Genomic DNA, 23,521 nt, shown 5'->3' on the forward strand with positions numbered 1-23,521 from the left:
TTTTGCAATCAAGCTCACACGCACAAGCACCACAGGASCTCACTAATTCCAGGCAAAATCTAGGACATCTTCCACAAAAAATCTTCTGTATCTATCAAACCACTGCTTTTTTAAAAAAATCATTCAGTTTCATTAGATTTTTTACACCCTTCTCTAATTCAAGAACAAAGTAATAGATGCAGCCACAAATAAAACAAGAAGGTAAAGAATTGTATATACAAGTATTCAAGCCTAAGCTCCTCTGCAAGTGAGAAAGTAAATGATTAGTTTGCCTTGAGTTCCAGAACAACAAAAGATTCCCATCAGCAAAACGTCATTAGAAAGACGATATCAGCCTCCATTTTAACAGGTTAACAGGATGGAGATATGGTTGGAAAAAAGAGGCGAAAAAATGTTTAAATGGTCTTTGAGTAGGAAAGCGATTGGAGTTGAACTAATGGGCCAATCAAGTCTAAAATATTGTTGTTGAGACTGGCAGCAGTTTTATATGCGCATTCACCGACCCCCACCCTTCTTATCCCCCCTCCCCTCCCGACACACAAAATACTTTGTGGTATTCTGATTTAGTAATGTAATTATATTAGCTGTGTTACCACCCCCACGCCACTAGAGGCAGTAGCAACCCCGAAAAGATGCAACTAAGGAGCAGATTTAGACTATAGAATTTGGTAAAAACGGTGAGTTTTGCTGAAAGACACAAGCTCAAATCCATGCTGAGTGGAAATCCTTCAATCAGTGCTCCTCYRCAGCMCTGATTGGCTAAGCAATGTAACGTGATCCTTTGCAGCAAGTGATGGCAAAGCGGGGCGTCATCACGACTTTACACAGGTGTGTCTTTATCTCCGCGGCAGAGGCTCCGCCGAACCCCTGAGACCGACTCACCGAACCCCTGGGGTTCGATCGAACCCAGGTTAAGAACCACTGGACTATGTCAATGTTTCAAAGGGACGTGAGCTACCAGRTTTTGGAGGAAAGCAGCATCCTAAAGATTTCCAACTTAAGCTGGACTTAAATTCTTGAATGTAATTTAAGTCCAGCAAGAAAACAGAGCAATATTAAAATATGATCCCAAAGATTTTTTCTCAAGCTTTAGAAGCACACCAAGAATTTTGCTTTTGACTGTTATCGGCTAATGTTCAGTTTGATCGGTGGGTCAGAATTTCAAAAGTTCACCACTTTTCGGATCAGTGAATGCACCAAGCTAAGTGCAACCATCTCATACTGACAACACTCTTTGGTGTGGACTTTCTTAGACTCAAAGTTAAATATTTTGACTATTAACAGTGTGTTTCACATGTATTGCAAACTAACCAGCTATTTAAAAGGAAACAGTTTCAGTCACTTTAGATAAGGCGGTTAATTAAAGTACAGAAGTATTGCTCTATTTCTTGACCATTGAACCTCTCTTTTGGGACATGCTGCACTTAAAAATGTTGGGAGGGAATAAGACACAAAGGTGACAATTTCAGGAATGGTAACCATGCTAACTACTAATATAACATGCTAGGACACATTTAAAATGTCAACTTGGTCATTCTTTGTTTTTATTTTCAACAGCCATCAACTGCCCTCTCAAACACAGGGTGTAATACTATGTTTCTACCTCCAATTGTGTTAAACAAAAGCTCAGAAAAAAAAGACAACTTTTTAGTCCTGCTGTCTAAAATCCTTATAAGCAGGTTAAATGTTATACAAAAACTACACATTTGCCTCAAAATTATGATTATTACATCTTCACTTTATTTAAAGTTTCCCACTCGACGTGATTTGCATATAAAATCCTTTTGATGACTCATCTTTCAATTTCAGGGTAAGTAGACTTTTGGGGAATGTGTTTAGGTTGCCATACATACCGTTAAGGGGCAAAGGGTTGTCCGCCCCAGGGTGAGGGAACCCCAGACGACCTACACAGAAAAACAGAACAAAATGCGTTTCATATAATATCTTTATTCTATTTTAACTCTGTGCAAGTCTTTCCAGAAGACAGTCTAATTATTCCTAAAGATCCAAGGTTGGAACCGAAAGTAAATAAACTTTAGGATTGGACCAAAAGTAAAGAACAAACTATAAAGTTGGCTTTTATGATAATGGTGCAGGCTCCAGAAATGAAAGGCTGTTTCTTTTAATGGCAACCATAACCGGAAACGAAAGTGTAATAATTTAGCCATCCAAACTGTATGACTTCGCAGATTTTAGTCTGGTTAGTAAGCAGACTAAAAGGTGATAAGGCTCACCTGCTGCAGTATATGACAAGATAAAAGGTAAGAGTCAAGACACATCACACTATCTGAATAAGACTCACCCTGTASCTAAAATTGGCTAATTACGTTTCCCTAATCCAATGTCCACAACTTCAGAGACCCTCTACACATATAACAGATCAAGTGTTCAGGAAGTTGAGGAGCAGTTTCAAATTGGGATGTTCTAATTTAGAAGTTTGAMGTTTTTTGAGTCAGTGAAAAATACAATGATACACACCATGTTTTGTTTTGTTTTTTATCCAGACACTTCAAGGTTGTGTCTACATTCCTAAAGTGTTATCGTGGATAATCAGCCACAGTCAAACATTTCCATCTCAGCAAGAAAAAGCCAAGAACTCAGAGACAAAAAGATTCCATCTCTTCTGGACGTCTGACGGGTTAAATTCCAATGGAACATTTCTGCACTTTTTTTAGCATATGGAAATGACAAATGGGAATAAATGTACAACTTGACTGATGTTTTTTTTTTTTTTTCTTTTATGGGTAGGCCAAACCACACAGTGATGGATGAGCACATGGCAGACTGAATCATGGTTGTATAGAAAATGACCAGCAGCTCCTGTGGAAGGCTGTACTGTAAGAGTTACCACAGGAAGTGCAGTTTCTACTGGGCCTTCTTATAAGGACCATTTCAGGTCCTGAGACCTTGTCCTGACCACATGCAACACTTAAAAAAAAGAAAAGAAGAAAAGAAAAAGTCAGACAATTAACACATGAGTGTTTTATGAACCATCACTGACATGAACTGGTAAAGGTTTACTATTTGAAGTTGAAAATGTCATTAACTCTTCACCAGTCCGTGGTGGGTTTGCTGTGAGAGATATTGATGCTACTACTTGAAATACTTTCCATGAGCACCACAAACAGAACTCATCTCAGCTTTTGTTTTTGGTGTACAAGGACAGGGCACCAGTTAAAAGCAACCCAGATATGACACAATCTCATCCACTCTTCCATGCCAGGACAAAAGCTACATTGCTCTTTTGAAATCAGAGCTTGGACGGTCAGTTGGAGCCTCTTTTCCAACCTCGGAGATTAAGCAATCACTTAATTGCTGGAAGACAATCTCCTGTCCTTTTCTTCCTAATTAGGAAGAAAAGGACTAATTTCTTCCTAAAATTAGAAAGAAATTTTAGGAAGTGGCAGACTTCACAACGGTAGTTGTGAAGTCTGCCACTTCACAACTACCGTTCCAGTTCTTCATGCAACACTTTAGAGGTATGTCAACCAGAAAACCCAAAAATGTCCAGAGCCATCACCACCAGAATGAATGTCCTCCACCTCGGGGATTTGGTGCCGGAGGTCTTTTATACCTTAGAATTTAGTTTCACTATGTATTTTTCATATATGAAATTACAACAAACTGGCTTTTTGTTAGATACTGTGGCTACAAAATACAAACCATCTCTCTCCTTCTCATTCAACTCCATTTTCCAATCTGTATCCTCATACCATACTTTTTACACTGAGCAATTTGCAAGGGCCACCTCCCAAACACACAAATACATGTTATGATGCCAAACAATCTTCAAAGTTATGCAAGGCCCGCTTGCACCAGAAAGGATAATGAGATGAAAGAGCTGAAATAGTGCAGCCATTGTTGTGTGGGTACAGACCGCCTGGTGATTGGTGCATTCCGATGCCCCTGTCACAAGGAAATCTGTGGGCCCCTCCTCCACACTCTGCGAACTGAACTCACAGAACAGAGGAGACAGAACCGTAGGGACTGACCCGAACCAAATAAAGACTGCAGTGTGACTCTTCACTGCAGAATTTACCTATTTATCTCCCCATGTGAATTAGCCAGGTAATAAACACAAGGTGCACATAGTTGCACCATCTGAAACTCAAAGTCCAACAAAGCTCCAGGCTGTCATTACGGACTTTAAATCTCTGAGGAGTAAACAGGTACACCATAACCCAGTGTGTCTGCAGGGTTGAAATGTGGCTGCTTTGTGAAGCTTATTTGCATGTTGCTGGCTGCACACAAACAGTCCACTTTAAAACACATGTATGAACAACCTCGCACAATACAGTGGTGTGTTTATGTGCGGTGGACGAACAGAGGAACCCTTTCTGTCAGTCGGAACAATGCTGGAAGGGATTCAAAGCCACTTCTTCTGTAGACATTTTGTCTCGCCTCTTCCCTTGCTTTGTTGTGCTCACTTTTGTTGAACACGTTCAGTTCAAATGAGAAATTTCAAGATTTGCTGTATTTATTTTGTGTTCTTTCTACATGGATGCATTTGTGTGACAAATTGAAAAAGTGAGCACTCAAAGACCACCTCTTGTAATAATGTTTTTTCTTAACTGTCCTCCATGGGAAAAAGCGCAAATTTACTCAAGCTCTACAAAGAAAAGAGCAAATTTACTCAAGCTCCACCTGTCATACTATTGTACAAGACTGCACTATAATTATGAAAATTATGACTGTAAAATTTGATTGCTTCCCAGATCTACACGTCAAATGAAAGGATGATAAGTCCGGGAGACGATATGGTGTGCTTCGTGGTTTCACCACTGTGCACTGTACATTTAACTGACAATCCAGAGTATGAGGGAGAAAACAATTAGGACGACTAAGGTGAAAAATGTGCTGTGATTCAATTTACTATAAACATAATAAACGCTAGTGTCAAATAAAACTGTGTCAAAAATCTGATACCATAACATTGTKGGTAATAAGGATTTTTTACTTTTATTTCTAATATTAAAAATATTTTYTACTATAAGCTCTGACAACAGAACACAAAATCACGACTGGATGCACATGAGCTTTGCGTGTTTAGTTCTAAAATAATAAAAAGGTATTCATGAGAAGAGAGCCTGTATTTCAACGTTTTTATTATCTTGTTATTGTAGCAGTGGCTCTGATTTTATGCGTTTCACAAGGTGGTGCCCTTTATAGACATTTTATTGTGTTCAGTGGGATAAAAAAAATAATTTTCTTATCTGGTCCTTACTTTTTTGTAAGGACGTTTATCTGTTCAGATGGATTAGAAAGAGAACACAAAACCTGGCTACTTTGAGTCATTTATGACCAAACGTCCCCCAGTTTAAAACAAAAACAGAGTTAGCTTAGCCACTATTTTTGTCCAACCCATTTCTTYCACTAAAGCATAAAAAAGGAGCCGTCTCAACCACAACCCGTTGCTGAGCCAGAGATAAGAACCGCTAATTTTGGGTTCTGGAGGCAGGCTTGTGCAGATTCTAGGGGTGCACCGATTTATCGGCCAGCCAATCTATCGATGCCAATTTCTTTAATTTTGGGAGATCTGTGATCGGCCGATTTTTACATGTGAAGYCAATCTTATCCACCGACCTTATCTAGCTTGTCAAAGTCTAAGAATCAATCACTGTCCTCTTTTGCTCACCGGTGAGAAAGATCTGGCTGACAGACTGGCGCTCCAAGTTATGTCTGCACATTTACAATTAACAAGAGTTACCCCACTGTTGCTAATTCAACAACTTTCTTGCTGTACTKAGAAATATTTCAGCCAAAAAAAATTGGTATCAGCCAAAATCAGAATTGGCAGGTTAAGCTTTTTAAAAGATCGGTACTTTACAAACGGCCAGAAAACTGCAATCGGTGCACCCTAGAAGATTCCCACTTAATGTTCAGGACTGGTGATTTAAAAGTGGTGATTTATTAGAAGAGCTTTTTGTAAACATTAGGAATGCAAAATGTATTGAATCACAGTAATCATCATAATATAAATATTTGCAATATCACAGCTGCATCAGAAACTATAAACACATTTTGGTCAAAAGACACAAAATCACTTGGAACAATATGGTATTTATGTTTGACAAAATGATTTAATAAAACTGTTGACATCTAAAATAGGGCTGCAATGAGAACGTAAGAACAAGATGGATTTCAGTTTAGACCACACCGTCGGTTCTACACATTCTCTCCAAAARACAAAAAAATTGTTTTTACCATGGAATAAGATGCTCRTTTGCAAAGAAGCAATTAATTAATCAAGTTTTGGATTTTTACAATCAGTTGACCTTGATCAACTAACACTGATCATGTGATGGCAAACAAAAAGTCAACATATTTTTCCTATTGATTGAACACAGGCTGCTGCTTTTAAGATATCACATTAATTTAATATAAAATTAAAAATAACTGATTTAATTTTAATGTTCAGCTTTGTAGATTAAGAGAAGCTTTCTAGCTATTTGTTGAGAAAGTGTTGTGAAGCTTAGAAATGATGAAAATCAAAGAATAAAGTTCAGTTTGCTTTGGACGCAATAACTTGTGTCTGGGAATTGCATCACATTCTCGCTGCAAGTAGGAAAAACAGTGAGACTTCTCTCCATTTTACATACTCAAACTTAATTAACATGTTCACACATAGAATTGTACTTTACTAAGTGTACTGCTGGTTAATAGGGTACAAGCCTCCAGCATTGYTAACAGGTTGTACCTGTAACTTTAACCCTACGAGCATTGAGTCATGTTGGTTATTGAGCTTGAGGACGCTCAGAGAACAGCCTTCCAGCGTCTGCAGGTGTTGTCTTGTTGTAGTTTTAAAAGGAAATTGTAAAATCCAACTTATAAGTATGCATAAAATGCAACATTAACTGTGGCTTGTCCAAACATCGCAGCATGCAAAGGGGTTTATGTCAAATTTTAAACATTTAATTAAGTTATAAGTAAGAGCATGTGTATTTTTTGTTCGATTGCTCCATGTGCACCAGGCTTGTTGAAAAGCATTGAACTGCTGCTCGTCTACATGTYTCTTGATTTTCAGTTATGTTTACCTTTCAGGGTGTCTTGCTCAGCTCTCATGATGTCGATCAGGGAGTTCTCCAGAGTGTTCATGTTGAAGCTGTCAAATGACCTGGTTCGTTCCTACAGGGGACAGAGAAAAAGGACAAATTTCACTTCTTTTCTTCCCTTAGAAGGCATGTAGTTTAGACTCCTTTTTTGTTATTGTGGCAACCAGTGTTTAAAGTGGAGCAGCAGTCATTAGACTTATCTTTTAATGCAGCACTGACCTAATTAACACATAGAGACCAAAGCAAGAGGAGGAGACAGMGTTTCTAATTTGCACATGAAAATATTATCCGAGAACCGTTGCTTCAAATACTAGCTGAACACCTCTGCGCAAGATCATAAAGTATCAGAATAATACAAAAGATATGACAGATTACCTTTCTTTGAAGTGTTCAAAAACAAACAGCAGAATAAATTAATGTGCAACTGTTTGCTAAAGTATTATATCATTCTGAGATTGACCTAAATATTTGAAAAACGGAGTGTTGTTTAACTCCTTTGTCAATAATCTATTTTATGCTCATTTTCATTCTGCTTATTGAAACACTTGCTACATTTTAATAAAAATACTCCTGTTCAGAGTCTAAAATGCTTTGAAAAAAGAACCGGCTTGATGAGATGGCATTAAAAACAAGCCAGAGAACAGCACGTCCACAGCTCCACCTTCAGCTGGGCCATCCTTGGCATACCGGCGACGCCACATATCTGTGTATGCACACATCAACATGTGTAAACACTCTCACACCCTTACAATGTGTATACACAAAATATGCTCTCACGCTGAAAAACACGACCCCGTCCACAAACAAATACTGCGAGTGGCACACTGATAAGCTTTCTGCCTCGACTCCGCCTCGGCCAAGTATGCAGCCGACGACAAGCGGCGACGCTAACAAACTCGTCTTGTTTCCTGCTTTTCAAAAACAAACAAAGACCAATATCTGACATTCATAACGTTATTGTTTTTATCTAAAGTGTCTAACATCCCAACTCCACCACATATCTGAACATTTCATCCCTTCCTTCCTTCTATTTTTACTATTTTTCCAGTCATTCTACAGTGAGTGTCACCTCAAAAATAGAAATTCCTTAAATACTGTCATAGTTCTCATCTGTGCATCAGAGATCCCAGACTTCAAAAAGCAGCAACTCCTCTGGCTACAAGCTGTTGCTCCGTAGGCTTTACCTTCAGTCTCAAAGAAGCTTAAAGATGTTTATTCCCCCAAAACTGTCAAGTTAAAACCTACTTTCTGCACTCATCTGTTTCAGTACCTCAAAGTGCTGCTCTGAAAGGCCTGCAAGTACTCTCTGTGTACCATTATATTAGAAATGCATCCAGATATGACTATATGATTTGCTAAGTATGACATTTTCATCATGCTAACTTTTAATAATGGTGGAGGATCTCCAGACAGCAACGTAACACATGTTTTAAGACACTCAGAACTTAATGAAGTCTGACAGGCTACTTGAAAGACTAGACTCAAAGTATAGATTAGCACCCAGCATTAGGATAAGTGTTTTCTTTTGATCTGAACCAGAGCAATCAAAGTTCAGAAAGAAAAAGTTAAATGAGGTGTAGCAATAAATATATATATATTTTTTTCTTTTTTTTGTGCTCTATAGAATGTCAAAAACTGTCAAAATGGAAACAACTTGAAACTACCTTATTCTGTTAACCACACACCCATTGACCTGGAGACCTTCTTAAAAACTAAATATTGTTGTTTGTGTGTCCACATCTTGCAAAAACAGTAACTAAATCAGGAAAGATTTTGCTCAAAAAATTATCTGTAGGTTCCCCAACAAGCTAGCGGAGACAGTGTGGTCTGCTGCTGCATCCTGTCTGATGTCACCTGCTCTATGATGTGGTCAGTGAAATCAGTTTAAAACTGTCAAAAAAATGTACACAATTTAAAGCAAAATGCTCAGTTTTTCTATACGCTTTTTTTCTATAGACGACAACGTGGGAAATGATCAGAGAGTCACATCAAAACAAGAAAGAAACTGCTCCACATGAAATGGAAGCTAGCAGGAGCAAGAGCCAAGTTTTTTGGGCATAAAATATTACCTGTATGTATCCAGTCAGGTGCATCTTTATAAACACATCGTAAAGCCTTCACTTTTAAGTGACATATTTTTAGAACATTATGGGCACTTCTTTAGCTTAAATAGCCTGAGGTGGAGCAACTAATGAAAGGGCAATATTCAGGACAAGATTAAATGTGGTGTCATTTCATGGCTCCTTAAGCTAATATGTTTTCAGGCAAATACAGAAGACTGGTTTTACAAAAAAATAGTGTCAGACTAGGAGATGGTTTCAGAAATTTTGTTATGTTAAATGACTTGCATCAGTAATGGGGACAAGTGAACCAATTTAAAATCCTGGTCAGGACATTTTGGGCCGATATTGATATTGGCTGATAGATTATATTTAACCATGTATTATGCATGTTTCCCTCTACTTTCGAAAGTGCAGGAGTGACAAACTACATGACTTCTCTACTTCGGTTAAATGCTACAATCCTGCACTCCATCATTGTCATATCACCTGACACTTATCGGACCGCTACCGATATGTCAAAACAAGCCAATACAATATTTGTATTGTATCGGCAATATTTGTAATTTGTATTGTACAAAGCCGATATTTGTATTAGCTTTTTATCAGCTGATACAAATATTGATGGCAATATATTGTGTGTCCCTAAACAGAAGACTTCTTGGTTTCGCCATCTATGTCAGACATATATATTTGATCCAACAATGCAGAGGAAGGAATGTGGATACACACTGACTCACCCACTGAGAATACAAGCAAATATATTATGATACTTTCTTCTTAGGGTTTTATTGTATTGTCATGTACAGTTTCAGTTTTGTCATGCCTATATGCCTTGTGATTGGAAAAAAAAAGGAAAGAAAAACGAGTGGAAAGTATGAAACAAATCTTGACAATAACAACACTGTACAAAGACTTCCACTGTGACTGGTAAAGCTCAGAACTTGCACAAGAGGAATAACCCCAACATACCAGTCAACATAAGTAATATAGATGCACAGCTCCACTTTTCACTTGCAATGCTGTAGTTGAGTCTGTGCAACTGTCTTGGGATTTTCTAGCATTTATTAAAAACCAGGTTAAAATCCTGGAGAACTGCAGCTTATGTGAGTAAAGAAAGCCTGAGGGTGAAGGCACTGTGGAAAGCAAAGCTCATAGCATACTCTGTTACCATGAACTCCACAGGGGTTAAATGCTACAGGGTTCAGAAAAACAGACCTACTTCTGTGAACCACATGACCCACGCTCTGCCAGGCAGGCACCTCACTTTTTCATCCCCTCCCTGGTGTTTGGAGCCGCTTCTAAACTCAGAAGCTACTTTATGTGTCTGACGGGTTAAAGAGCGTAGTTACAGTGCCTTGCAGAAGTATTAACACCATCCGAAGTTTTGTAGTGTTACAGTCAAAATCCTTTAGTGTGTTTTTTTAGGATTTGGTGTGACACACAAACACAAAGAAACTCATGACTGTAACATGGAAGGGAAATGATACATGGTTTTCAAATTTTTTATTAGTAAAAATTTGAAACGTGTGTTGTGAATATGCATTCTGCCACATTTACTCTAGTTCTCCTAAAATAATTTCAGAGGACTCAAATGATAGTCTTGGTAGTCACTTTTCTAATGAATAGAGAACTTTCATAAAAGAAACTGTATCTCTGGAAATAATCCCTGGAAATACAATCCCTACTGTGAACCAAGGTGGAAGAATAATGCTGTCAGGATTTGTTATTTTCTAGCAGGGACAGAAAACATGATAAGAGTTGAAAGTACGATGTGTGGAGCTAATTCAGTTTGTCTCATTGATCAGAGCTTGGATCTGGTAATGACGTCACCCACAAGTTGAGTGAATTTTACAAATTGCTAACTGCCATTAGCAATACTAACCAATAATGCATTTCTCATCGTTTTATGCATTTAAACATAAACAAATAAATACAAATAAATATTTTACAACAGTATGCTGGCCACTGGCTTAACAAGCTACAAACTGCATCTAAATTGTTTATTCTGGCAGCTTTCACTACATTCAACATATGTAGCAACCATATTGCACACTAAAGTTGGGGCTGCTCGGTAAGCTCCAAGTCCAACTGTCCTGGTCAGAATTTCCTCATTCAGGGGACAGTCTTTGTTATACTTGACATCACACTGTATGCCATCCCCACAGGTAAACATGGAAGTGGCAGCATTATGATGTTAGAATGCTTTGCTTTAGGATGGACAGGAAACCTGGTCAGAATTGATACAAAGACAGATGTAGTTAAATGCAGGGAAATATTACAAGAAGTTCAAAGCCAACAATAGCCTTCAGACGTGGGACAAAGTTTATCCTCCTGCAGAACAAATATCCTAAATGTACAGCCAGAGCTACAATATAACAGTTAAGATTAAAGTATATTTTTATTTTAAAATGGCCCAGTCAAATTCCAGTCCTACAACAAATCTAATAAAGAATCTGTGGCAAGAATTAAAAGCAAATGTAAAAATGCTGGTTTTTTTTCAATCTGACTGAGCCAACATAAAGGAATGTGTAAAATTCAAAATCTGGAGGGAAATAAAGTCTGCAAAGGCGTACACTGGAAATTCTTGCAGATGTAATTACAGCACATGGTCGTTCTAAGAGATTTATTCATAGGGCTGAATACAAAAGTACATTACACTTTTACCATCTATTTTAAGATTATGCACAACCTTGTGCTGTTCCCATAAAATTCTAACTCACTGACATTTGTCCCTGTAATGTGACAACATGATAAAAAGCTTGAAGGATATGAAAATTTAGCAACACGTGTTGCTAAATTTAAATATACAAATGTCTGAAAAACAAACACCCCAATTTGCCAAGCTGTGACCAAACTTTTAGATTTGTACAAGAGGAGATTTCTCACACTAACTGAAAGAACCTGCAAAAACAGAACTGACATGGTGGAACACACCCAGCGCACAACTCGCTCCCTCAAAACAAACATCAGCACGGGAATACAAGCCAAACTGGGTCTTCTGTTCTCTCATATCCTCCACAGTATCATATGCAAGGCTTGGGCCATTGCTTCAGGTCAAACAAAACAAACATTAAATACAGATCTGCAAAAGAACAGTACCCTACAACTGGAATCAAACCAAATTCCCAAACCACAATAAACAGATACAAGGAAGCTGAAGCAATTCTCGAGCATTTCTAGGCCACCGTCATTTGAAATAATGCGGTTGTTATATTTGTCCTGGGTGTTTTGAATTCATTCTGTAGCTTTGGTACAATCAGTATGGACTGTGCTCTGCAGCTGGTAAAATTCAGCCCAGAGAAGTGAGGTGAGGGTGATTTATCATCAGATCTGTGCAGTCTTCTATCTCAACAACTGGGCAGCTGACCAGCAAAGTGTTTATACATGACAGCTTGAAGGGCACGCACAGATACATTTGAGCACATCTGAAATGAGAAAGACTCAATTTACAAGGCAGTCTGTGTCGTGAGTCCATGAGAAATTGCCCAGTTAGTAAATGTCATAAGTTTAGCTCGTAGTTTGTCATTTGTTGCTGCATTGTTCCCTTCCTGCAGAAAAAAAAATAAATAAATGTGTTGCAGGATCAATAAACTATCTCACTCTATACCATCTGTGGCCGGGTATGGGATTTAAACAGAGGCTAAAAGCCATGACACGCCTTTTAATAAGATGAATCAGCAAAAAACACGGTGCGATAGGGTTCATTTCTACACACTGCAAGACAACAGGCGCATGCTACAATTTATGAATCTTTCACCATGACCTAAAACATACATCCTACGCTGAGCTAACTGTACCTCTGAGATGTACTGAATAATTCATCCTATCTGAAAATATAAATACCTAAAATGATGGTGAAGTAATGCACACTAAAAGGGGATTATCTTTTATGATGACTGGTTGGTGGGAAGTGTCTTATCAGGCCAAATAACAATGACCTTTGGACACATATATTGGTGTTTATCAACACATTGATGAATATTAATTGTAATCATCCTTACTGTAATGTAGGAACATTTTTCTTTTTAGGTGAAAGCACTATACTACTTCCACCTACACACTCATACATTTAGAGACATGGAGGGAAGAAAGGATCTCCTTGTTCTTTTAGGTCATTTCTTCGACTGAAATAAAAAGGCACTGACGGTACAATACAGAAATTCTTAAGTTAAACTTCCTTTTACAACCCTGTGGACTCCCTATTGCAAATTTACAAGCCTGGGCAATGCTCCTAAAACATTTAAAATTACCAGCACTGCAAAAACGTTTATACATTGATAAGCTGTTTGGCAAAACATTGACCTACTGCTTTGCTGGAAGTAGATTTACATTGTATTATTTTTGATAGTTAAATCTTATCAACTGTGAAAGTTCTCAAATTGCTTTTTAAAAATGTTATGATACTTGTAAGAGTACTGGAAAATAACTCATCAGTTAAGAACAATGGCTGATTATGAAATTAATAACCAACAGATCTGAAAGAAAATAACATAAGAAAAAACATGTTGATAGGACAAAATGATTTTGGTATTTTAATATGCAGGCTGAGATGATGGAGGCTGATCGTAAATTAATAGTGGATTTATGAAGACTTCACCTGCATCTCCTAAAATCATCCAAAAATTCCAAGCTTCTTTTTTTTTTTTTTTTACATTTTGCTGCATCACAACCACAATTTAAGTGTATTTTGGTTTCTGTGAAAGATCAACACAAAGCATCTCATAAATATAATGTGAAAAGAATAATAGTGAATGCACACCTCGTTTTTGGATTTTCTTTGTTACAGAGCTGGTGGAAACTTCTTAAACTCAGATTAAATACACAACATCTAAACATCAATTTTCAAGATTTGCTATGGACTCTCAAATGGATTATTTCCCAGATTTTGACTGAGTCATTCCTACACATACAAATATTTTAGAAAGGCAAATTTTTCTCTTTTTTTTGGTTTTAAGCCAGACCTTCTATGAAGTTATTATACCTGCTTTTATACTACATCTGATATTCTGGTTGACTCAGTTCAACTGGGGACCGCGATTGTAACATTTGTTGCATTTTCAGCTGCTGCAATGTGAGTCAATCGAATCAACCATTAAAAAAAAAAACCATTAAGCGCTTCGCCCATGGTGACATTGTACCAAGAACCATTGAAGATTGTAACACAAAAACCTCTAAACAACACATTAAGTGTGACTTCTTTCTTCACAAAATGTAAACACAAGTGGAGTGGCTTCAGATTTTTGCAGTGGTAGGATTTCTCTTTTCTTGGCAAAAGACTACAAGCCATTTCTACAACTAGCATTAGATTTCTGTGTTGGTTTTGGTTGTATTTAACCAGAATGCCCTGCTCTTTAATCCGCTTCCAAACTTTGGAGCGGTCTCCAGTCCACTTGGCATTTATTCCAACCAAACCCAGATCAAGGTTTTTAGGCGGATCAGACTTCACTTTTTTTGGTCTGCATCAGAGTTTGATTGTGTAATCACACCTCCCCCAAAAAAGAAATGGACTTCCTGAGCAAACAACTAAACAGACCAAACAGGACTGGCGTGAATGCAGCCACTAAATTTACTAGTTAAAACACTTCAGAAGTCTACTGAATGTATTGGATCTCATTAAAGTAAACAATTAAGAGAGTTAAATACAAATATATGCCACACTTGTATGCATTTGTGGCATGCATCACAACATTTGTGCTCCATCATATCAAATCCCAATAAAATACAAAGTCTGTTGTCATGACGTCATGAATTGTGAAAAAGTATAAGGTCTTTTGCAATGCACCCCATATGTACTGTAAAGTATGACATATTCGTGAAGAGACCAGCATACCTTGTTACCATAACACCTTCAGAATTTAGGTACAGTTCAAGCTATTGAAAAGCTAAGCAGTTAAACCTCTGCACCACAGAGTCCAGACTTGCTAATTTTACATGTTATTCATGTAAAATTGCAGCTGACAACTCAGGCACCTGTTAAAATCTAGCAAAATGTTCTCCGAATTAAAATGCATTAAAGCTGCTTCTGTTTAATTAAAAAGAATAAGAGGTTGGAATTAAAACCCCAATAAGAATTTTTGCAACATCAGGTATAAATATTTCATCAGATTTACATTGTGTGGCATAGCACAGATAGATATAATGCAAGAGGAAGCATTTTATGCTTGTTACCTGACAGGTAATGAAGAATGAAAATTCTGGATCTAAATGAGATTCAAGGATTTTACAGTAAAGAAGTAGCTTGAATCACTTCAGAGATTAAGTTGGAAATTTTAACCTCCGGTCACTTATAAAAAGGCAACAACAAGAGAAAGGAAACCAAAATGAAAAGGGAAGGCAAGCAAAGCATTGTGAAAAGAACAGAAAGGAGGGCAGGAAAGGGAAGCAGATTGCGCTTTTGATGCCATTTCTCCTTGTCGAATATTTCAAAGACCCATAATGACACAAAATACCCCCAACTGTCAAAACCAACCAATTGCTCAGTGTTGGCTGAACAGCTCAATAGTGTGTGCATGAGTGAATTTAGGGCAGTTTTAACAGGAGTGGCTAAGTTACAGCAGTATTTGTTCAGCTCTAGGATTAGTTCAACCTTAATTGACTCYGGRTAGGAGCGAGGCTCTGCTTAGCGTCCTTCCTTTATCAAAACACGTGGAGAAAACCATAGGCTTGGGACTAATTAGGAGTCTAGCACAGACACGCATGTGCAGAGAGATGCTCTTTCTTCCTGTTTCCAAGCGTCTGTCAGGGGTGTGAAGAGGCTACAATGAGGCTTTAAAGAGCAGAGTTCTGCAGCTCAGACCACTCGTTAGTTGGAAACACAAGGTACAGATAACGTTTGCAAGCTTGCTATTGTGCTGCTCAAAATATTCTGTAGTTTGGCAAGCACATATCACACAATTACTTTGTTTTTCACAAACATCCATTAGTTTCCATTTTAATTTGTTACTATCATATAATAACCATATATGCATAAGAACATTTGCAGGCGAAGAGCTAAATCACCTTGGATGAAGAGAGAAAAAGAAAAGAAAATAGCAAAGGTTTTGCGTGTGAAGCTGTMTGCGGTTTCTGTTCTGTTTAGAGTCAATTCCCTCTGGAAAAACAACCATAGAGAAGTGAAAAGATGGAAAGTACACTTTGTAGTAATACTTGGGGTGTAACTGTAGASACAGTTACATATACAGAAACTGGATCCAAAATTGGGTGCAGTACAACAGCAAAAAGAAACCAATGTAAATGAAGCCAAATAGTAGGTTCCTTTTTTACCCTTTCAAACAGAAAGTAACCCTAGAAGCAGGTGCAGATTAAATTAGCTCAGTTACTGATATATTAGGAGGCTCTAAAGCAGCAGGTTGTGTACATCAATGCAGGATGTGTAAAAAAAAAAAAAAAAGACGTATCCAGGCCTCCTACACGTTACCTTACAGACCTAGTATCTCATTGGACATTTCTGTAACAAATTTAAATTCAGTTTGTATAAAGTATTCAAACTAATTTCTATTAATTTCTATCTAGCTAAATAATGTCCAACAAGATACATGTTGAAGAGTTTATTTAAGTTCAAAACAGAAAAAAAAATTTAAAATGAGTGACTTTTTTTTCTTTATTAATTTGGCCAAAACATCCAACCCAAACAGCAGGATTGTCTTGAATTTAACCGCTTGCATATTTCCAACCACTGACTGACTTCAGTGTCGCTGCTAAATACAAACATCCCCATGGCGTGATTCTGTCACCACCATGTTTCACAGTAGGAATCGTGTTCTACTTTCCATGCTCTTATCAAGGCCACGTATGGCCGACATATGATCATTGCTTCATATGTGCCATTTAAAAAATATTTTTTTTAAACTAAAAAGGGTGATGTTTCAATTAATTTTGCCTGGATTTCATGCTAAATAAAATGCAGCTTGCCTAAACGCTATAAAATGTTGGCTTGGTGCTWTTTGTTAAGAACTTTGATTCCATTAGGTGTTATTGTTGGCAATTACTAAATTATCAGGTCCAGCAAATCTCCTGATGCCAACTACAAACTAGTCAGAAAAAATTGTAACTGATGGAAAGGACATGAATTATCAGCTAGCTATAAGCGTGCTGTTTTATGACCTTTGCGCTTACAGTATCTTTGCCATCTGTCCCTCAAATGTGTACTGTTCATTTAAAACAAGCAGGAAGGTCTTCAAGGTCCTGTTCCTCATCATCACCACTGATCCTTACATTTCTTTGAAATGGAGTATTTTACATAGTAACTTAYCCATTCTGATTTGGCAATTTTTTTTTAGAAATATGCACGCTCAGTCCTTATTGGTTTATTTGACTGACTCATCTTCCATCTGAATGGTTGTTCCCATTGTGCCATGATGGTCAKACGGATTTCATCACACGTCTACACAATATTAATGTTTTTTTTGATTCTGCATTTGATCCAGCAAAAAAAATAAACTTTGAACTGTAGTCAACTATATTTMCCCACTTTTCTACTCACTGTGTAAAATCAATAAAATTTATACAAGAATTGATGTGTTTCCTGGGAAATTTTTAAATACCACAGGGGCAAGCAATGTCATTTTCAAAAATATATATTTTATTCACATAAAGAGTATGCACTGAACAGAGGAGAGAGTATTAAGGTTTTATATGTTGGAAGGTTTCTGGGCTGCACAAACAGTGAGAGGGGAACAGTAACCAACAGTAACGCAGGTGGCTTACTGAGACAATATCCTGGCCTGGCTCACTTTCCTTCAAGCCCTGCAGGTCTTGACCTGGTCACAAGCCAAATTTCAGTTCAAATCAGCCCAGTGTGCGCACCTGACACAACAGCGGGTCGAACAGGTGAGGATTCAGGGGAGAAGCAACATGAAAGAGAAGCTAAACCAAACTATATGGAAGTTAAAATGTTTGGTTAAAAGCACATACTGGTTGAACAGGGCATTAGCAGCAGCTCRGCTGGATACAGGCCCATTCTAAGTATTACACCGTGCTAATATTTGAAAGCTTCGGTGGTGCAGGGAAACGTTCCGCATGCTACAGTGCATCAAACAACTTTAAAAGTGTTTTTTTTCATTTTTTTTCTTTTTTTTTTTCATTTCATTTTTTTCATCACTACTGTACAAAMATCCAAGGCATGAATGAGGTAAACAAAGAGGTTTGATCCTTGCAGTTAACCCATTATAAAGCTCCATTTTCTAAAGAAAACACATTCCAAATGAACAATCCAAAACAGCTMTGTAAAAACCTATCGATCTAAAAACATGCAATCAAGCAGCAGAGTGAGACTGTAGTTTCAGTAAGCTTAGAAAGGCCAAACAATGACGAGTGTAAAGCAAAAGCCGTTGATCCCTCATCTGCCGCGTCGGTGCTAAAATGGGAAGTATGTGAAGCAGTTGGAGAGCTTACAGTGGGAAAGTGTGACATCGGTTCCTCATGGGGACCGTTCAGTTCACAAACTGTTATCCTGTTTAATTTACTAAAACCTGGGAGCTTGTGTTGCATTTTGCWATCTGGACTAAAAACATGTACAGAAAGGATGTTTTTAAAAATAAAACAAGAAAACTTCATTTTTCAGATCTTATTGAAAATKAAACTAAATTGAAGGGAATAAAATAAATTGTCCAAAGCTGATTCTGATTAAACTTATGAGATACRTTSTCACCTTTAAAATAACATAATGCTCATTTTTAAGATATTGCTTTAAATATTAGCTATRACAGGGTTTATGWGAGTTTTAGTAAACTAAACTTGGATTTAAATGYAAAACCAACATGAATTATAAACAATAACCTGACAACTTATATCTAACATAAACAAGTTAAATAYGATTGCAAACTTAAATTAGTATTTTTAAGCTGACATGTGATTTGCGTGTTTTTAAAGGTTACCCAACTTCAACACCTCTCAAAAGCATGCCGTATGCGCCATAAGAGTAATAGTGGGTTTCTAGGAACCATTAAAATGCCTGTTTTTCAGGTAGAATTCTTTAAAAAATTAACTCTTCAACGATGAACGAGTCGGTTGTGGATAATAGAAGAATGCTCGGATTTTAATCAAGCAAAAAAGATTCAACTTAAAGTCAGTAAGCCGGTTTTTTGGAGCAAGTTTCTCAGGTTTAAAGAGCAACAGTTTGGGGATATTTGTCTCTCCACAGAACTTAGTGCTTCCCTGTATCATATGGTAGTTATGCATCGATCAAATGTTTTCCAACAGGTACAGTTCAGCAGTTTTCCTTGTAGTCTGATTGCCAATTTCAGTTTTGATCCTTAACACAAAGAAGAAAAATAATACACAATTTTTTAATACAGCATTTTGACTCATGCTAACCTTTGGCTGATTTTATTTTTTTAAATTAAACTTAAAAAAAAGAAACACATAGACTGTAAGGTTAGTGTATGTGTTTATATAGAACAATAAATATTGGGAGACCTGAGTTTTAATGAAATATTCAAGATCCCCAGAATTAAAATCAATCAAGGATAACAGTCCTATTCCAGTCTCTGGCAGACTGACTGGAGCTTCTCTGTCAACATGGTTTGTAGCTCTGCCTGAATTCATCAGCAAATGTTATACGTGTGTTTATCAGAAATAAAATGTATAAATCTAGAAGAAAGAAAGGGAGAAGCAAAAACTGAACAGTCATTTAATCTATTTAAGACATGAGTATAAATGTAACATATGACTTAGTAGTTATGACTTACTACAACCATGAGGAGTTTGTCATTTAGCAATAGTTTCTATAGTAACAGCTTTAACACTACAACAGAATAAATTTGCCCCCACAAATAAAACACTCTGAAACTGAGTTATGTAACAAAATTCTAACATCAAATATTCTTCCACAAAGGTAATCACTATCAAGATTAAAGCTTAGTGGGATTAAGTTTGTTTTTCTAAATGATTCAAAATAAATGAACCCCRGCAGTACTAATATTTAGCTGGAACAACATTCTTCATAATTTCTACTGGCAAACAATAGAAACTCCAGAGGAAGCATTCACAGCTACATCTAGCTGTTGCCAATCTGCATAATGAGATCAGAGGTTTTGATGTGCAGAAAAAACAAAGGAAATATTAATAATAAAATCTGAATGCCTGGTAAGTTATACTGGCAAAATAAGTTTGAAATATTTATAACAAGTCTAGTAGCAGCCATCTTAGTATTTCCTTTAGATTTGTKTAAGGCTGGTAAACAAATAAACCAAAGATAACTCCCAGTGGGCCACAAAGGAAAGTTCTGATGGCAAGAATAACAGTAAATATTATTTTTTTGGGAAAATCAATAACGATTTGTGTTTTGAAGCCTCCGAGGAGTAAAATGTGACCTATGTGTCGTTGCCTGGGAAACTGCCRGAGTTATCCGAGCAGCACTGCCATCAGATTCCCTTTTAATTACTGCTTCCCTAAAGTACAAGTTATCAGATGAAGGTCAGTTAAGCATGAGCGTGCCAGTGCCTGGGAAAAAATGAAAAGGGTTCAGTATACAACAAAACATATTAAAAGAAATAGAGATTGGGTAGTCATCTGAAAATACAGACGAAGAGGGGAAGGAAGAGATGGACAAGATCAACTTCAGGGAATTTACCACCCAAAAAGACAGCAAAGATCTCTGCTCCGGGTCATACCGGGGAGGATGGCGGCTAACAATGAAGAAAAATTCTGAAACTAAGTATGGAACCACAAGGGATCCGAGAACACCAGTTTGTTGGACACTTTGTTCCAAGTCTACAAATCCTGAATACAAATACGGACAACAGACCACCTGCTGCACCATCTGACCAAAACAGACAGCGACGACAAGCCACCTTCTTAGATTAAGCCATTTTTTTAAGTCTTGCAACTTGTTGATAATTTTAATTGTAAAATTGTCTAGTTGTTTTTGTCAAATAGGTTGCATTTACATAACTCTCTCCTTCACACAGAAAAGCCATTCACAGCCCCATGCCCAATCTGCCCTTACAGAGTCAAGAGGCCAGGAGGACAATGCTACTTTCAGCCACACATAACAACAAGCTGCAGCTACAGTCACACAGTCCCTTACTGGGATTTTGTGTTAGACCAACACAAAGCAGTGTCTAATTGTGAATTGAAAGGAAAGCTATAAAAAAATGTTCTYATGTTTTGCAGCATGCCTGTGTATTCAGCACCCCTGAGTGAATACTTTGTAAAACCACCAAACTGGTCAGGCCTATTTAAAWTTGTTGGATAGCTTTATCTTAAATTAGATTCTCAATTAGATATGGATGTGGATGGAGGCAGATTAACATGTGGAGAAAACCATTCTGTTATAGCTTTGGCTGTATGTTGCAGGTTGTCATCAAGCTAGAAGGCCAGGTCCCTCTTGAAAATGAGATCTGGATCTCAATGGGATTTACCTGGTTAAATAAAGAAAAAAAAAAGAAGAAGATAAATCTTTTTTTTTCACAACAGATTTTCTACCAGGATTGATCTGTCTTTTGCTCCACCCATCTTCCAAGCAGATGGGTGGAGTCTGACAAGTCTGACCAGCTTCCCCTGGCCCTGCTGAAGAAAAGCATCCACCCGAAGGATGCTGATGTCAGACGGGTTAGGTGTGTTTGGAGGGATGTGCAGTGTGTGTTTAGTCACAAAAGATTTCTGCATGCAGGCCATGAAGTTCACTTTCTTCTCACCTGACCAGACCAGCCATCTGTCAGAAGTCTGCTGTGTAGACATCTGAAAGTCTACCAAAAACAAGTCTAATCAACAGGGTTTTTTTTCTATTATCTATCAGATATTTGGAGTTAAAACACAGGGAATGTATTTTAACTCCAAAAATCCCACCTGAGCAGAAATCCACTGCTTTCACCTGGTCAGTGGATTTCTGTAACTTGCCAATGTAGGTTGCAGTTGGTTTCAGGAAATGGGTGAAACATTGCTCCATCTCTTGTTTAMAGATTGGGAATACTGTTTTATCACCTAATCCTTCTGAAAATCTTTTCAGAAATGATTGCATTCCTTAGTCTTTATCCTGATGTTTGTTCACTAATGTTCTCTAACCGAGGACTTCATGACATAAGTGTATTTTCTTATCAGGTGATTTCTTGTTTTAAAGGATACTCCCACATTGTGTTTTGAGTGCCGTTTGCCTTCACCTTCCAGTATGTTACTTTGTGCATACAACACATACTTCTGTCCAAGATAAATTGTCATTTTTGGTTGTAACTTAACAACATGTGAAAATAAATAAATGAATAAATAAAAAAATAAAGAAGTATAAACACTTTAGCCGGAGTTATCCGAGCTAAAGTGTTGCATGTACTTTGAAAATGATGCCAGCAATAAAAGGATTCAAGAAACTGAATCATGACTTTGAGTAAAATTATATTTTGGATGAAACAGAGCAGGATGCTAATTCTGTATTTTGATATTGATTTAGACAAGAAGACTTGTGATGAGGTTGAAAAGAAGTTATTTCAGCTATACAAACATTATTGCACTTTATAGTGGTATTAATTAGTTCAAACAGATGGTCGTGATGTTCTCTTTTTCTCTGATATTTATGTCCCTTACTGCAGTGAAGTGCACACACTTAAAGTGTGACAACATATTAATCATTATGTAATGCAATACAGCAGCAACTTCTTCCTTCTGTTGCATGAAACCAAACAAGACCAATACTTTGCTTTTTTTTTTTTTTTACTAAAAATGTGTCTAAAATGCTTTAACAACAAGAAAGATTTTATCTATAAAAGTCAAACTTGGTTTCCAAACAAGTACTGTTGCATAAACCTGAAGCCCACCAACAAAGATTACTTACTGTATACAGTAGCTGTCTGACTGTTAGATTGTTGATTTAGGTTTGCAATGTAACTACRCAAACAGGCAAGGCAAGTTAAGACATGTCAGAACAAAGTCCTTCCATTTTAACCTGTGGAACCCTGTGATTGACTGATTGCAAATGGAGAAAAATTAACAAAATAGTTAGGAACGTCTTAGTTGTTAAAAACTAAGTTGACTTAAGTTGGAACTGACAGAATACAGATACAGCCTTGCAAAGCAGTTGATCCATAACCCTCAAAATATTTCACCAATGATGACCCGAGCAACATTTGACCAGCAGATATTCTATGAGCAAGTAAATGAAGGAACWGACTAMMGACGTCCCAGAAAAGGTTTTGAAAATGACAGTAAGCGCAAATAAATATTTGCTCCAACCCAGACATGTTAAATAAAATCTGAGTGCACAACATATTATGTTCATGTAGTAGTTTCAGAATTTCACATAAACAGTATAAAAGTATGGGTGCATCGTTCCTTGAARCAACAGTTCAGGTCAGTGTTCGTCATGAAGGGGATATTTCTAATCATATTTTGGGCCACTTAGTACCACTACAGCATTGTTTTAACTYTTATTGTTGCTGACCATATCCATCTTCTGATGGACACTTTCAGCAGGAC

The 23,521-nt window shown here is 37.2% G+C and overlaps 1 protein-coding gene across 2 annotated transcripts in view; it reads right to left on the reverse strand.

The window, feature by feature from the left end:
- Positions 1–23,521, reverse strand: part of cpeb4b (cytoplasmic polyadenylation element binding protein 4b) — a 44,292-nt gene that overhangs the window by 15,842 nt on the left and 4,929 nt on the right. For both annotated transcript variants that reach the window (XM_008426957.2, XM_008426955.2), the window contains exons 3-4: positions 7,035–7,125; positions 1,854–1,904 (exon numbers count right to left, since the gene is read on the reverse strand). In XM_008426957.2, coding sequence (XP_008425179.1) covers positions 1,854–1,904; positions 7,035–7,125 — 142 coding nt within the window. The remainder of the gene's footprint in view (positions 1–1,853; positions 1,905–7,034; positions 7,126–23,521) is intronic.

This window comes from Poecilia reticulata, linkage group LG14 (genome assembly GCF_000633615.1).
Source record: "Poecilia reticulata strain Guanapo linkage group LG14, Guppy_female_1.0+MT, whole genome shotgun sequence".
Lineage (NCBI taxonomy): Eukaryota > Metazoa > Chordata > Actinopteri > Cyprinodontiformes > Poeciliidae > Poecilia > Poecilia reticulata.